The sequence below is a fragment of the Sciurus carolinensis genome, chromosome 8, assembly GCF_902686445.1.
Source record: "Sciurus carolinensis chromosome 8, mSciCar1.2, whole genome shotgun sequence".
Lineage (NCBI taxonomy): Eukaryota > Metazoa > Chordata > Mammalia > Rodentia > Sciuridae > Sciurus > Sciurus carolinensis.
In genome coordinates, this window is record NC_062220.1 from 15,539,683 (window position 1) to 15,554,088 (window position 14,406).

The following is a 14,406-nucleotide window of genomic DNA, read 5'->3' on the forward strand; positions in this document are numbered from 1 at the left end:
GAATTTGTCCTAAACAATACAGCTCACAGTCTGCAAGGGTGTCCCCGGGCTGCTGTATTTCAGGACCTGGCGAGCATGCTGCGCTTTCTGCATGCGGGTTTTCTCTGGTCTTCTGGCCTTCAGACCTGCCTCCCTGAGTGCTGCTTTCCAGCCTGGAGCTGGGGCTCTGCCCTGCCCGGGGCATCCCCGAACCAGCCACTGTTCCACATCCTTCATCAGCCAACCCCTAACTTCCATCACTTATTTGGCTAGAAATTTCTTGGCCCATCCCCAGGCTCCACCCAGGTCTGATTGGAGCCCAACACAGAGTCCTGGACCCTGCCTCAGCCGCTCTTGATGCCGGCTGATCACCTCACAGCCAAGACCCAGCATGACCCACATATCGGGATCTCGGCTGGCAAATTCCTTATCCATGTCTATCTTTTATCAGGGAGTTATTGTTTTCATGTATAGTAAAACTTCAAATATCCATTAGCTTTAAATTTTGTGTTTATTTTTATTTTTTATGATTGTTTTATTTTGTCTTATCTCTTGTGGCCATTTTCTGCTTTGCCAGAGGTCAGAATCCAGATGTGTGATCTTGGAGCCTGTGGCAGATTGATTAGTTGCTCCTGATTCTTCGTGCTTTTCCTGTATCAAAAGTCAATATCAACATCCTTTGCTCCATAACATTGCAACACCTCCTACTCCATGAGGAGAGTCTTCTTTCCTAATGTTAGGCTTGGGCATGTGGCTCACTTAGCCAATGGAATATGCATAGAAATGACCTTAAGGCATTCCTGGGTTGAAGCCCAAAGACCTTGCTGTTTCTGCTTACATTTCTTGCATTTTCTGTGGTTTGTCCAAACTATAGCTCCCCAGACCACAATTTGTCTCTTTAGTCTCTGCCCCATTACACACATATGGAGCAGATCTGAACCCCACCCTTAGCCTGGAATAGAGCTCCCCCAGTCAACCCACAGAACACAGGAAAAAATAAATTTTGTCATTTGTTGATGAGTTTGGTTGGTTTGTTACACAGCATTATTGTAACAATAGCTAACGGATACAGGTCCATTCACTTAACTTCTCTGGACCTTCATTTTTGCATCTGTAAAATGAGACCACCGGATTGTCATCAATGAAGAACAACGGTTTTTCTCCTGCTATACAACTAATGGCTGTGACAGATAATCAACAACAACAGAGACCAAACATACCAAAGTCAAATACTTCAGAACTCTAAAGAAAGGCAGATTGGGAAATATTAATTCAGGTTAGGACCTGGAGACTTAATGGTGGCCAGCAGTGAGTTTTCGGGGTGGAAAATGAAGGAGAAGCCCCATTCTAGAGCACAGGGGTAAATGGGAGGTGTCAGACTTGTGGTCCTCTTTCAAGCCACCTTGCTGGAAAGAAAAGGAAGAGTGGAGGGGCCGCTGGGGTGGAGCATGTGTAGAGAGGTAGCCTGCCATGCGCAGTGGCGCACGCCTATCATCTCAGCGGCTCTTGAGGCTGAGCCAGGAGGATTGTAAGTTCAAGCCCCATCTCAGCAACTTACTGAGACACTGTCTCAAAATAAAAAAGGGAGCATGCCCCTGGGTTCCATCCCCAGTGCTGAATGAAAATAGAAGAGGAAGAGGGGATTATCTGGTCGACTGGCCAGCTTACTTGTTTGTCATAAGACAGAAGAGAATCCAACCTGCAAAGAAACACCTGCAGTGCCACAGTCGAGCACGGTGCAAGAGACTCTGGCCCAGAGAGGAGAGTGAGGCTTGGCCGGTTCCCTGGCTGATTTGCTACACGCCATTCACACTTCAGGTCCTCAAGCCCAAGGGCAAGGCAGGAGTTAGCCAATGAAAGAAGACCAAATGAGAAAGGACTGGGCTCGGGCCCCTTAATAAGGAGATGACTCCATTTTGACATGGACATCTTTGAAAGATTTCTGGAAAGTGGATTGAGTTCCAAGTTTGATGTATACAGTGTTTTTTAAGAAATAGATTTTCTTTAATTTTCAAATACCTACAACTAAAAGGTCATGGGGAGTCAAAGTTGCCATCAACAGGTTAATAATAATATATGTTAATATATGTTATTATATGTTGATGTCGGGCTTGCCATTCACAGGGTCCCTGTATTCCTTTCAAAGGAGAGGGGAAGGGACAGCACCTCCACTTCGTCGTTCAGGAGGTGGTAAGGCTCAGAGAGGTGGCTGACATCTCTGTCTCTGGCCTCTTGGGAAGGAAAGCCACAGTGTCCTCAACACCCTCCTCCCAAACACTATGAACCTGCTGTGCTCTGACCAGTCCCACCACGCTGCGGGCGGTCCCTGCATCATCCCCCAAGACTCATAAGCTGCCAAGTCCATAGGCACTTTATAAACCTTGTCTGAGGGGTCCAAGGTCAAAAGCCACTTAGTGGGAGAAGTTCGGGACCAATTCAAAGGAGGCCAGGTGCTTGAAATACAGCTCTCCTTGCTTTGCCATGCCATGCGTCCCTGGGGACCATGTGAGAAATCGGAATGATGTTTGAAATATTCAAGAAATGAAAGCCACAATCTACCTGCCCAGTACATGCACAATTACTGGTGAGTGTCTGCAGTTACCAGGTCATACCGACAGTCAGCATTTATTGGACACTAACTGCTGGGCACTGCTCCAAGGCTATCCACGATCCAGCACATGCCATCCTCCCCCCGTGCCAGGAGGGATGCTGTCATTATCCTTATTTTACACAGGGAAACAGACACAGCCACCTTGCCTAGGTTGCTTAAGGTCACAAGGCCAGCCAGAATCTGACCCCAGGAGATCCAATTCCAAAGCCCAGGCTCTGGACCATCAGGAAGTGGGGAAGGGGCTGGGCGCCAGGGGCTGCAGAGGCAGTGGCAAGCTGGTGAGCTGCTGGAGAGCCGGAGAGCAGCCTAATTTCCTAAATAGGTTCAGCTGTCACTTTTGTACTATGATTATGTTTTGCAATCCTTTTCCTTTGCAAATATCACAGAAATGAACTTCAACCCTCAGCCTGGTGTAGCCTGAATTATAAATTCAAGACCCTTTATTAAGATCCGGATCTCAGTGCCATGAAGTTTTGTTATATAACGGTGAGTGTGGTGGCTGGTTGCAGTGGTATGCAGTCAGAACCAACTGGAAATCCTCTACGAGGACATTCATGGTATCCAAGCACCACTCACGTGCCCTGGGTGTCCACACGCACCAAGCTCAGGCCACACAACGTCCTACACGATACCTGTTTTCACTTGGTTTGCTCGAAGAATCATCGAGTACCTACCACCAGACAGAGTAGCTGCGTCGCGCGCCCAGGAGCAATGCCAAGCCCTTCGGCTGAAGCCCAGGAAGACCCAGACCTGCCCTCGGGAAGCTCACCTTCTCCCCAGGCCGCGTCATGATCGGGGAGACAGGGGGTGGCAGGTGTAGTGAGGCGAGAGTCAGCGGTGCAAAGAGGCTCCTGGAGCAGCTCCCTGAGCGCGGGGGCAGGCATCCCGTGGAGGGAAGGAGACCAGAGGCAGGCCGTGTCTGCCAGAAAGGAGCCGTGAGTGCAAAGGACCAAGAGCCAGATGAGAAATGACAAGAGATGCCCCACAAGGGCACAGGACAGGGTCAGAAAGCGTCCCGTGAGCTGGGCCAGGAGGACCAGGACCATGGAGCTTCCGGCGGGCTATTCTGGCAGCAGAGGCAGGACAAATCTGAGGGGCCCAGGACAGGAGGCAGGGAAACCGGTGGGGCCAATTCCAGCCCGGGGTGGTCTTGAAGTCCGGACTGGGAGGAAAACGTGCCTGGCTCAGGAGCAGGTCCTCCCCGGCCTCTTACCCTCCACGAAGCTAGCTGGCCAGGGTGGATGACTCGCCAGGGCCTCAGAACAGAGGCAGCGTGTCTCCCCCTGCCGAGCAACGGCCTGGCTTCCAGGGACTTCCAAGACCTCCTCACAGTCCTCCACGTCAGGAGGTGCTGTCACGGATTCTGCCCACTCTTGTGTACAGAGAGGGTTAAAATCCATGCGTTAGAGCCCAGAGGCCTCCGTTGCCTATCGATTTGGGATGGTGGGAAAGCCACCGGGAGGTTTTCCCCATCTCAGAGAGCCTACTGTAAACTGTGTGTTTGTTGACAGTGAGAGGGTGCAGGTGAGCCCAAATGTCACGCCTCTGCTCTGGAGTGGAACTCTAACCCGCTGCCCTGGGGCTGGTTATCTCATTGACCAGCGCTTCTCATGGGCAGAGCTTCCAATCAGCTTGCCTTTGAATAATTAAATGGGGGAATCAATCAGTCATTACTTAAATATACATTGTGGTTGGACAATAGATCCCAGGACCTGGGGAAGGTCATAGACACAGTGGCTGTTGGCGAAAAGCTTCGATGTCATTGCTTTAAATTGTGAGGATTACTGTTCAGCGGGACAGTAAAGGGGAAGAGTGTCTTTGGCTGCCTCTCTGCGGGGGATCATATGTGGTATCAAGAGTGTTCTGTGCACCCCCACATACCCCATCTGCTAAATGGCTCTGTCCCCTTCTTTTGCATTCTTGCTCTGCAAGTGACAATCACTTTCTACCTGGATTCATGAGAATGTTGTCCTCAGCATGTCAGTGAAGTAGACCAGCACACAGCTCAGAAAACCTTTGGCATTCAAGGAGTGTGTGAACTAAGGAGGAATTCATTTATTCTCTCGATAAGCCATGTATAAGGCATTCCACAGGAGCCACTAGTGCAAGCTGGAGAGAGATTGATCCTCCCTGCCCCCACATATGCCAGCACACAAGCACACCCGTGTGCGCACAATTTGTAACTATAATCATTTGGAAGCAGTGTTGCTCTCTCCGTTACTTGTGGCATGATCATGATCCTTAACATTTATTGAGCAGCTATTATGCACGAGGCATTCAGGGGCTTACAATTCAGGTCCTCCCTTTAGGGCACATAGTCAGGTGAATACACAAGAAAATAGTGTAGAAGGTGCCGAGAGAGACAGAGAGTCCCAAGGCGAGAGGGCTCATTGCCTGGTAGCGGAGACTTTCACCAGCAGAGTGACATAAGGACAAACTTTTGAAAGAGGGGCTGTGTGTGTGATGTGGGGAGAGAAGGGGGAATTGTGTAAAGTAGGAGGGCAGAGGCAGGAGCATCTGTGAGAATACGGAGGTGGCTGCTGCTTTGGGTACCAGACACTGGCTCCCCCCACCCCCGAGTATCTACAGGCTGGCTTGTTTTGCGGACTGTCTCTGATGTCATTTTTCCAGAAACTTTGGGCGGGGGGGAATGTGGTCTTCTTTCTGGAACTACATTCAGGAATTGGCAGTCCCCTGGAGGAAACCCCGAGCAGCACAAACACCCGCAGAGTGTAGGGTGACCCTGTGTGACTGTGTTGAGGCCAAAGACAACCATACAGCCAGGGCTCCCGGGAGCTCCAGGGCCTGCCCACACCTCCTCAGCCCAGCCTCTAGGAAGCTGTGTGACATCACCTATTTCTGACAAACCAGGAACAAGGTGGCCATTAATAATTGAAGCACCAATCAACAGCAGTGTAAGCATCTTCCCCGTCCCTCCATCGCCAAATTCTCATCCCCACGTGCCGATGCGCATTATTCCTGCAAGCAGAAACAAGTCCCTGTAATGCTACTGAGGTTCCCAAAGACAGGCACTTACCTTCAAGGGCGGGTGACAGCCTATTAGGTTTATTCTCATGGCATTTGGGGGTATGAGGAGTCATCCGACAACTTGATTCCTGGGAAAACCACTTCCTCCCAGGAAAGAAGCACCAGTCCTGTTCTCAAGCGGCTCAGTAAGGGACAAACATAAACCTGATGGTTTGCTTTGTTTACGTAACAAATGAGATTCTTCCTCCAGTTCTGCCCAAAGAATAGATGCTAGGAGAAATCCGAATTCCTTACTAGATAAGAGAATCTAGGACCATAAGGAGGGCAACTATTGCTATTGTTTTCTTAAACAAAACAAAGGAACGAAATGAAACAGAGAAAGGACTCATGAGCCCAATGAAGGTGGCCCTTCAGCAGATTCTGCAGGCTTCCTGAGGGTGCGTCCCCCTCTTGAATAAACAATTGTGAGTCTCATTGTTTTATAATCATATTTTATTTGGGATTGCAAATCATATTGCCCAGTTTAATCACTTACTCGCCAAAAATTGAGCTGTTTTAAAAACTCAGTCCACTCTCAATCAAGATCTGTTGCCTTGAGGCTTTACAGAGACTAGTCTCCACCCCAGGCACCACCCCGCAGGAGTCCCGCGGCTCTTCCCTGACAGTGGGAGTCTGCAGGGAGGGGTCAGCCATCAGGAAGATGTCTCTGAAGGTCACGAAATTCATTTGGCTGTATAAGTTCTGGTGTGTATGCTAAAATAATCAGTCACGTTACTTTATAGTCACACCTCGTACTCTCGCTCTGGAAAATCAATAAAGCGAGGAGAAGGACAGGGATATGGTGTATAACTATTTAAAAGAGAGAAAACAAAAAATAATATTATGTGGAAATGGTCCTGGAGGAAGTGCAGACCTAGTTTCCATAAGCAGGTTCGATTTTATCTCCAAGCTCATCACTGAGTTATTAAACTGAAGTACCCAGCCTATCCTAGGCAAAAATACAAAAAATAAAAATAAGAAAGGGGAGATAGCAGGCATCCTTCTCTAGGTGCTGGGAGGCACTGGGAATTATCCACAGCCTTTAAAATGAATTTCTAAACTGTGTCCATTATTCACACTCTTAATGTTTTGTTCCACCAAATGTCACAAATTCTAATGTTGCTTTGCCTGGGAAACTTCCCTACCTAAAGCGTTCCCTCCTCTCCTCTGCCACCTGCCTTCCAAGACCCAGCCCAAGACTCTTCCCAAAGTCATGCCTGACTGGCTGGTGACCCAGAAAGAACCAGGGGCAGGAGCTAGAAGGGGAGAAGCTCCTTCCAGGGAGCATCACCAGCTGCTGAGACCCGGCCCCCGCCTCCCCCCACCCCCGTCACCTCCAGTCTGTCACAGAGGATGATTAGGGTATCTGGGCAGAAAAGGAGCAGCCATTCATGGGTCACTTGAATCATATCTAACTTCCTTTACGTGAGCAACTGCTGGAGCCAGGACAGACTTGCCTGTGCTACAGTATCCACTAACCAACATAGAAGTCATCCAGTTCAGATCTAGAAGCTTCCGTGATCATCTGTGCCAACTTCCCACACTACACAGTCAATGCTTTGGTGACATTCCTGAGGGACATGGAGGGACATTCCAACCTGCCGAAGTGTATCCCAGCTACCTGGCAGGACAGCTGTATTTTCTCTTTTTCTCTGATGTTGAACTTGAAGCCAGCCCCATCCATTGGCCCTACTTTTGCCTCAAGATTTCATCCCCTCCTGGTCCTGAAGTAAACAAGACACCAGCTGGGGATGTAACTAGTTGGCAGAGTGCTTGCCTCACATGCACTAAGGCCCTGGGTTCAATCCCCAGTACAGAAAAAAAAAAAAAAAAACCAAAAACTGGAAGCTCAGAGTCTGCACGAGTGTGATTTTTTTTTTTTTTTTTTTTTTGCGGTGCTGGGGATCGAACCCAGGGCCTTGTGCATGCAGGGCAAGCACTCTACGGACTGAGCTATCTCCCCAGCCCATACAAGTGTGATTTTAATGTTGCACACCTCTGTTCGGCAGTCCCTCCATTCCCACCAGGCCACTGGGCCAATGACCACCCTTTGCAGTGATGTCCCAGCTGGTCCTGGTTGCCCCGCCCACCATGGCCAGGTGCTGCCTTACTGGATCAAGTAACTGCGGTTCACCATAGTTAAACAGGATTTTTATGGTAGAGCCTTTTAGGACCTTTGACCTGCTAAGAATCTCCACGAAGGACCCGTACGAACACCTAACGTGCCAACATCTTGAGGAACAGAATGTGGAATATGGCAGCCAAGCTGATCTTAAGTCTGCAAATTCCCGCATCCCAAGACTGGATGGCTCTTTCCTCCACTCTGATTGTACAGGGAACAAAGTCATCCCTTCGTATCCACAGGGCTCTGGTACCAGGACGCCCAAGACTTGAGGATGCAAAAGTTCCTCAAATAAAATGGGCAGCATTTGCACATAACCTACGCACCCTCCCGCACACTTTAAACCACTCTGGATGACTCACAATGCCCCGTGCAGGGGAGTGCTATGTAGATAGTTGTTGTACTGTACGGAAATGGGGGAGTCCTGTCCACGTTCAGTGCAGCTGCAAGCATCACAGACCTAACTACACAGAGGATCAGTGAGACCCAGGCGCGGATGAGGGCGGGTGCAGCAGGATCCGCCCACACATCTCTCATTCTGGTGGATTCGGTGTGATGCTTGGTACGCGGCCAATTCAAGTTTTTCTCTTTGGAGTTTACAAGGATTTTTTTTTCCCCAGATATTTCAATTTGCATTTGGTTGAACCCAGACTCCACAGATATGAAGGGCGCTGCTCTTAAATACCTTCCTGCTTGGATGAGATCAAGGTTTCTCATGTGGCTCCCATACACCAACCACCCCAAGGGTTTCTTTTACATATAGTCAGGGAGTCTATGTGGGTCCAGAATTGGAATCCAGTTCTCCCACAGATAGAGCAAGCTGTCTTCTGAGGAGGAAATTTCCAAGTATAGTGGTGGACTATTCTGTGACCATCTTAAGTCTTTTGGGAAAAAAAAAAAATTAGTTGTAGATGGACACAATACCTCCATTTTATTTTTTTATTTGTTTTTATGTGGTGCTGAGGATCAAACCCAGTGCCTCACACATGCTAGGCGAGTGCTCTACCACTGAGCCACAACCCCAGCCCCATCTTAAGTCTTAATAATCCTCATTCATGTTTTAACTTAAATAGGTCTTCGGAGGAGCTTGACCAGAGCGCTACCTCACTCTGATTCCTACTTTAACGATTTGTACCTCTGGGTCTTGGTACCTGAACTTCAAATGCAGCCTGGCATTAAGAGCCCTTCCACCTTCCCGAGACAGCTCTTCTCTACATGCTCCTGTAGCTGCTTAGACTGCTACGCTCTTCGGCTCACAGCCTTGTCAGCCAAAACTGCCCCATTACTCTGTCTCCTGGACGTTCTACTCCCCTGGTAGAAACTGTGAAACCTGCGTCCTGAAAACTCCAGACCCAAAGCATGAAGCTGCTTTCCTCTTCATCACTAGAAAGGAACAATTTCCCATTCTTTAGTAAAATTGCTTGTTCTTTGCTAAGTATGCACACTCATTAAAGAAATAGGAAAAATGCAGAAAGACTAAAAGAAGAAAAAAAATCAGCCAGAACTTCACCACTGAAAGAAACCTACTATTAATATTTGGGTTATTTCCTTACACTCTTTCTTAAAGAATAAAGAAATCTTTATCCTCCCGACAGGAATCCAGCTGCCAGTTCTTAGGCATTGCTTTGAAAGTTTAAACACACTAGTACTTAAGGTCGCCTTGAGCAACATTCAAGTCATGCAACTTATTTCTTGGAGTAAGAATTTCAAATCATTTTATACAGAAAAATGGGAGGATTTCTTTTGTTTGTTTTTGTGTTTTATCCTGGTGCTGGGAATCAAAGCTAGGGTCTCATGCATTCTAGGCAAGAGCTCTACTGCTGAGCTACACCCCAGCTGGAAAATGAGTTTCAAAATATTTTACCTGGCATGTCAATCATTTAGCATGTGCTTTCTATCCTTCTAGCTAACATGATCTACATCCCCAGCTCCATCTCCAAACCCTGTGGAGCAGCCCTGAGCACCTGACACCCCAGGTCCCTTGCCCAGTCATGCATCTGTCAATGTAGACCATCATCATTGAAAAATGGCATCAAAAGCGATCTGGGAAAAACCATCAAACTATACCACCCCTAGTTTATAACAGTCTCTTTTTTATTGAAATGAACTTATTTTGTCTTCTTCCCAAATCCATGTGTGCTCTTAACTTAAGGTTTATGAAGTCCATGACATGGTCTATGAGTGACTTCACAAGAGACAGACCGTCTACAACAGTTAGAAAAGCAGACAGCAAGTTGGCTGGCGCTGAAAACACACTAGGCTTCCAGAAAGGGGTGAGTCATGTGGCAGGAGAGTTAAGATCTGTGTGGAACTGCAAAGGCCAACCCAAGACCAGAGGAAGAAAGCACCGGCAGAGACCAGGGGCAGGAAGGGGCCTTCAGCCAGCATTCACTAGGTGCCAACTATGTGCCAAGAATTGTGAGAGGAAGAGATGGGACGCGAAATCTGGTAAAAGCAGAGCTGAGAAGGAATTTCTGAGTGCCTCTGGGAAACGGGAACACGTCCCGGGGTAAAGCCCCTAAGCGAGCCATTGAAGGAAAAGCAGAGGACAGACACTCCAAGCGAGGAGGCGATCTGCATGCAGCCCAGTGACCACGGCTGAGCTGCTCACACCTCGACGTGTCCGCAGCACGGGAAGAGGGGGAGGCAGGGCAAGGGCCTTTAATGGAGGACACAAGACTAGAAGATGATCTACATCCCTAGTTACTGGAAGTCTTATGTCCTGAGCTGCTGGATGTGGACTTATTGACTTGACTTCATTCAACCAAATGCTAATAGGGCCTCTGTGCTGTGGACTTGAAGTTTCCGGAATTGTCATGAGAGAGGGGACCTTGCCCTTGCCCTTAGAGGACTCGCAGGCTGAGGGGACACAATGAAACCTCGGTGTCCCTGATGATTTTACCTGCTCAGCTCTCCATTGCAGTCTCACCTGGCCCCATGGCAGGTGTCACTCCTAAAGGAAGGACTAGTGTGCTTGATCATTTAGAACACTCCTCTGGCCACAATTGCCCCTTGCTGTCAGTGTCTCCATGTGTCCAGGTCCTTGCCTGTGAACCCTCTTACTGGAGTCAAAGCCCCCCTGCCAGCTCTCCACCCCCAAAGTTCTGCTGCTTGGTCGCTTCCAGGAATGTTGTCTGGAAGAGGGGGGTGGAGAGCCCAAGGATGGTTACCTTCATGCTGGATCAAGGGCTGCACCCAAGAGCACCCCAGCCAGGGTGCACACTCCAGAAGTCCCCTCCCCTTCAGCATTAACCTCTGCAGACATTGAGGTCACCCCAGCACTTCCATGTCTCCCTGCCTTGGGCATCTGACCCAGATCTCCTGTTCTGTGACCTTGCACGGGGGCCCCCACCTTGCCTGGCACACATTAACAGGTCAATAAATATCTGTGTGATAACAAATGGAAGTCAGCTCTCACTTCCTATTCACCACCTGGGCTTCGTGCCGCTATCTTAATATCTGCGTCTTTGAACCCAGTTATTAATTTGGCCCTGAGAATAGATTACACATGCACAGCTGCCTTGCTGAGCGGTGTGGGGTCCATGAGTAGCTGCCGGGAGCCGATTGTAAACACCCCGTTCCCGCAGCTTATCAGCCAGGACACAGGCCCCTTTACGTGATCACAGCAACGTTAATCTAGGCCATCCAGTCACCCGCTCATCCAGCATTTATTGAGGCCATACTGTATGTCAGGCACGGAGCTGGGAGTTAAGAATGCAGAGAGGAAAAGGCACAATAAAGTGGAGAAAAGGGTACAATAAAAACATTGAGACCACCTGGAGGACTCTGGGGAACAGAGTTTGAGAACCACAGAATGTAGCTATTGATGCAAAACTAATATCAATAAGCATTAGCAATAAATTAAAAATAAACTTATAAACCTAAACCACTAAAAATGAGGGGGTGCTTCAGGGAATGGAACCCAGAATCTCACACCTGTCAGGCAGGCACTCTACCACTGAGCTATACCTAGCCCCAAGACATTCTCCTCGACTTTTAGGTTGCCCATGCCCAGGTGATAGTTAATTACAGTACCCAACATCTGCTATGCACCTACTGTACGCCACACCTCATGTGTTGGGCTCTGCTAGGCACAGACACATGCAGCGGGGCTGCGGGGTGAGGGTTAACCATTTGCTCTGGGTTTTGCATGAGGCTGGTTTCAATGCCAGATAAGCTACAGATAGAAAAGTTCAAAAGATAATTAAACCAGTTAAAAAGCAAAACAGCACTGGGACCGGAGCCGGGCTTCAGAGGCAATTTCCAAGAAGTAATTTCATCATCATAGAACATCAAACGTGAATTCCACTTTCAGCTATGCAAATTCCAAAAGAATAATACCTCACATTTGCATAATGCTTGATGCTTTTCAAAGTGCTTTCCCAGTTATTAATCTACAGGAGGCTTTATTTGCCACCGGAAACATAAATCGAAATTCTGTTCAAACTCCATTATTTTTTCCACTTTCCTCTCAAAACCCAGAGCCACCTCAATCCAGGTGCTTCCGATGGAGTGGGTGACTCTACTACGTGGATCGGACAGGATGGATATGCATGAATGTAGCATATTGTGAGGTCTTCGATCTCCAGACATCACAGATCCAGGCTTAAGAAAATCTGTGGTTGAATTAACAAGACCACAGGGGAGCAACTGGTAGTTCAAGATTCTTTCAGGATCTCAGACTTCGTGGGAGCTGTACATGTTCATTGGAGCCTATCCCCTTCTATTAGATATTAGAAAATTAAGAAATTAGTTCTACCAATTTCTCCCTAAGTCCACAGAAATCCCTGCCAATGACTTTCCCACAAAGTGGCCCACATTTCCCAAACAGATTCCCTGTCTTTCCTGTTTTTATTGTAATAGGAACCAAGAGGCTGAATCTGCTATAAATCCAACAAAGAGGATCGGGGGGGTGGGGGGGTGAGAAGATATGACAAGGTATGAGGATAGACTTCTCCCCAAATCGAATGCCTTTCCAATTTGTTTCTTTTTCCATCTCTTTCAAACTTAATTATGTGTGGCGTTCCCAGCCACTGAATCACCAGTGTTTCCTGACACTTCAATCTCATGCATTTTAGCAAAAGATTAACCTGCCTGTTTGCTTTTAATTCTGAAGCTGTGTTAATACTCAACTCCCTCTAGATTAGGAAAGAAGAAAAACACACTCCCACATACCCCACCCCAGCAGCAGCAGGGCTCCAGGGCTGACATTTCTGACGATGTCACTTACCATTTCAGGAGGGCCAGGAGAACCACCAGCAGGGCCACTGTCACCGTGGGGCCACTCACTTCCAGTTTCAGAAATCCCAAGGCTTCCATCATTCCTCTGAGACCCCAGAGGGGTGATCCTCCAGACAAAAGTGGGGAGCTGATATCCCTGCCCTGACAGGAGCTCCGAGCTGCAGGTGGCAGAGGAGGAAACAAGCACCCCAAAACACGTCACACCAGTGGATCCCCCAAAGTGTGCTCTTTCTCAGAGAGTCTCTTAACAAAGAGGAAGGAAGAGGAGGGGAAGACACAGGGTTTGAGGGTAAGGCAGTGAATCAGCAACTTGATCTTCTTGATGACTACACTGTCAACAAACATTTATGTTCACTTCCTTGGGAAGCAATAGCAGACGGATGGTCCCAGGTTTGCTGAGAAACGAAATGGTGGAAGCCGCAGACTGCTACTCTGACAAGTCGTCCTCCAAGAAAGCCGCTCCTCCGAAATCTGCCTCGCTACACTTCTTTAAAATTCATAATTAAGTGAAGACATGAACCTTTTCTGAAGGTCCCTGAGAAATCTGGAGCCCAGCATCAGTCTGATGGAAAACACTCCCTGCTTTGGGGCCAACCACCCCACAAGGTTCCTTAGATCCTGGACCTGATGGCTGGGAGGGGTCCTCAGCATCCGGCTGGCAGAGCAGACCGCAGACCTTGCCTCAGGTCAGCCTGGGCCCTCAGCATGCGTCGGAAGATTTCCCGGAAGCCTAAAGGCACATCCACGGGCCAGTGCGTGGGTCCTTTGTTCCAGCTCTGAGCCATCTGACTGACTAGACAGAGTCATTCTCTGCTTATTACTCAGCCTATTCCACCTGTGGTGACGGGAAGGGCGGATCGGAGAGGAACCGTACATCATGACACCCTCCCCTTGTCCAATGTGGGGGCTCTAGGTCATGTTCACAGGGTCAGGACCAGTTCCCGGAAGAGATGGACAACAAAACAGGGAGACAGACAGAATATGAATGACAGGTGGAGAAAAGGGCTGTGAAGCCATCAGGACCGGGCTGTGCTGGGACTCAGGCTGACCCACAACAGGGCGTGGCACCGGAAGTCTATCTCAGGAGGAAAGCTTCCAGCCAAGACACGTCCTTGTCGGTGGAGGAGGATTCATCCTGACAGGAGCCGCCAGCAAAGCCTCAGGGACATGCATGCAGGTCCTACGGTCCTAAAGAACATCACTTGCTGTAGGCACTGCAAAGAGGCCAGTGCGAATGAGTCCAGAGAGCCAGCTGCAGGCAGGGCAGCTGGGAAGAGCCGAGGTCTCCAGGTGCCAGATACCCACCGAGGTCGCTGGCTGAAGCCTGGGCTTTTTTTTCTGAGTCACCTCAGGGTTTAGTGTGGCCACATTTACACCTGTGCCAGAGTACTTGGGCTGGACAGAGAATTCACAGGGAGGCAAAAGC

The 14,406-nt window shown here is 48.8% G+C and overlaps 1 protein-coding gene across 3 annotated transcripts in view; it reads right to left on the minus strand.

The window, feature by feature from the left end:
- The window catches only part of Tbxas1 (thromboxane A synthase 1), a 159,901-nt gene extending 146,682 nt beyond the window's left edge, over nucleotides 1-13,219 (minus strand). For all 3 annotated transcript variants that reach the window (XM_047560621.1, XM_047560623.1, XM_047560622.1), the window contains exon 1: nucleotides 12,970-13,219. In XM_047560621.1, coding sequence (XP_047416577.1) covers nucleotides 12,970-12,972 — 3 coding nt within the window. In that variant the 5' untranslated portion in view covers nucleotides 12,973-13,219. The remainder of the gene's footprint in view (nucleotides 1-12,969) is intronic.
- Between the last annotated feature and the right edge of the window lie 1,187 nt (nucleotides 13,220-14,406).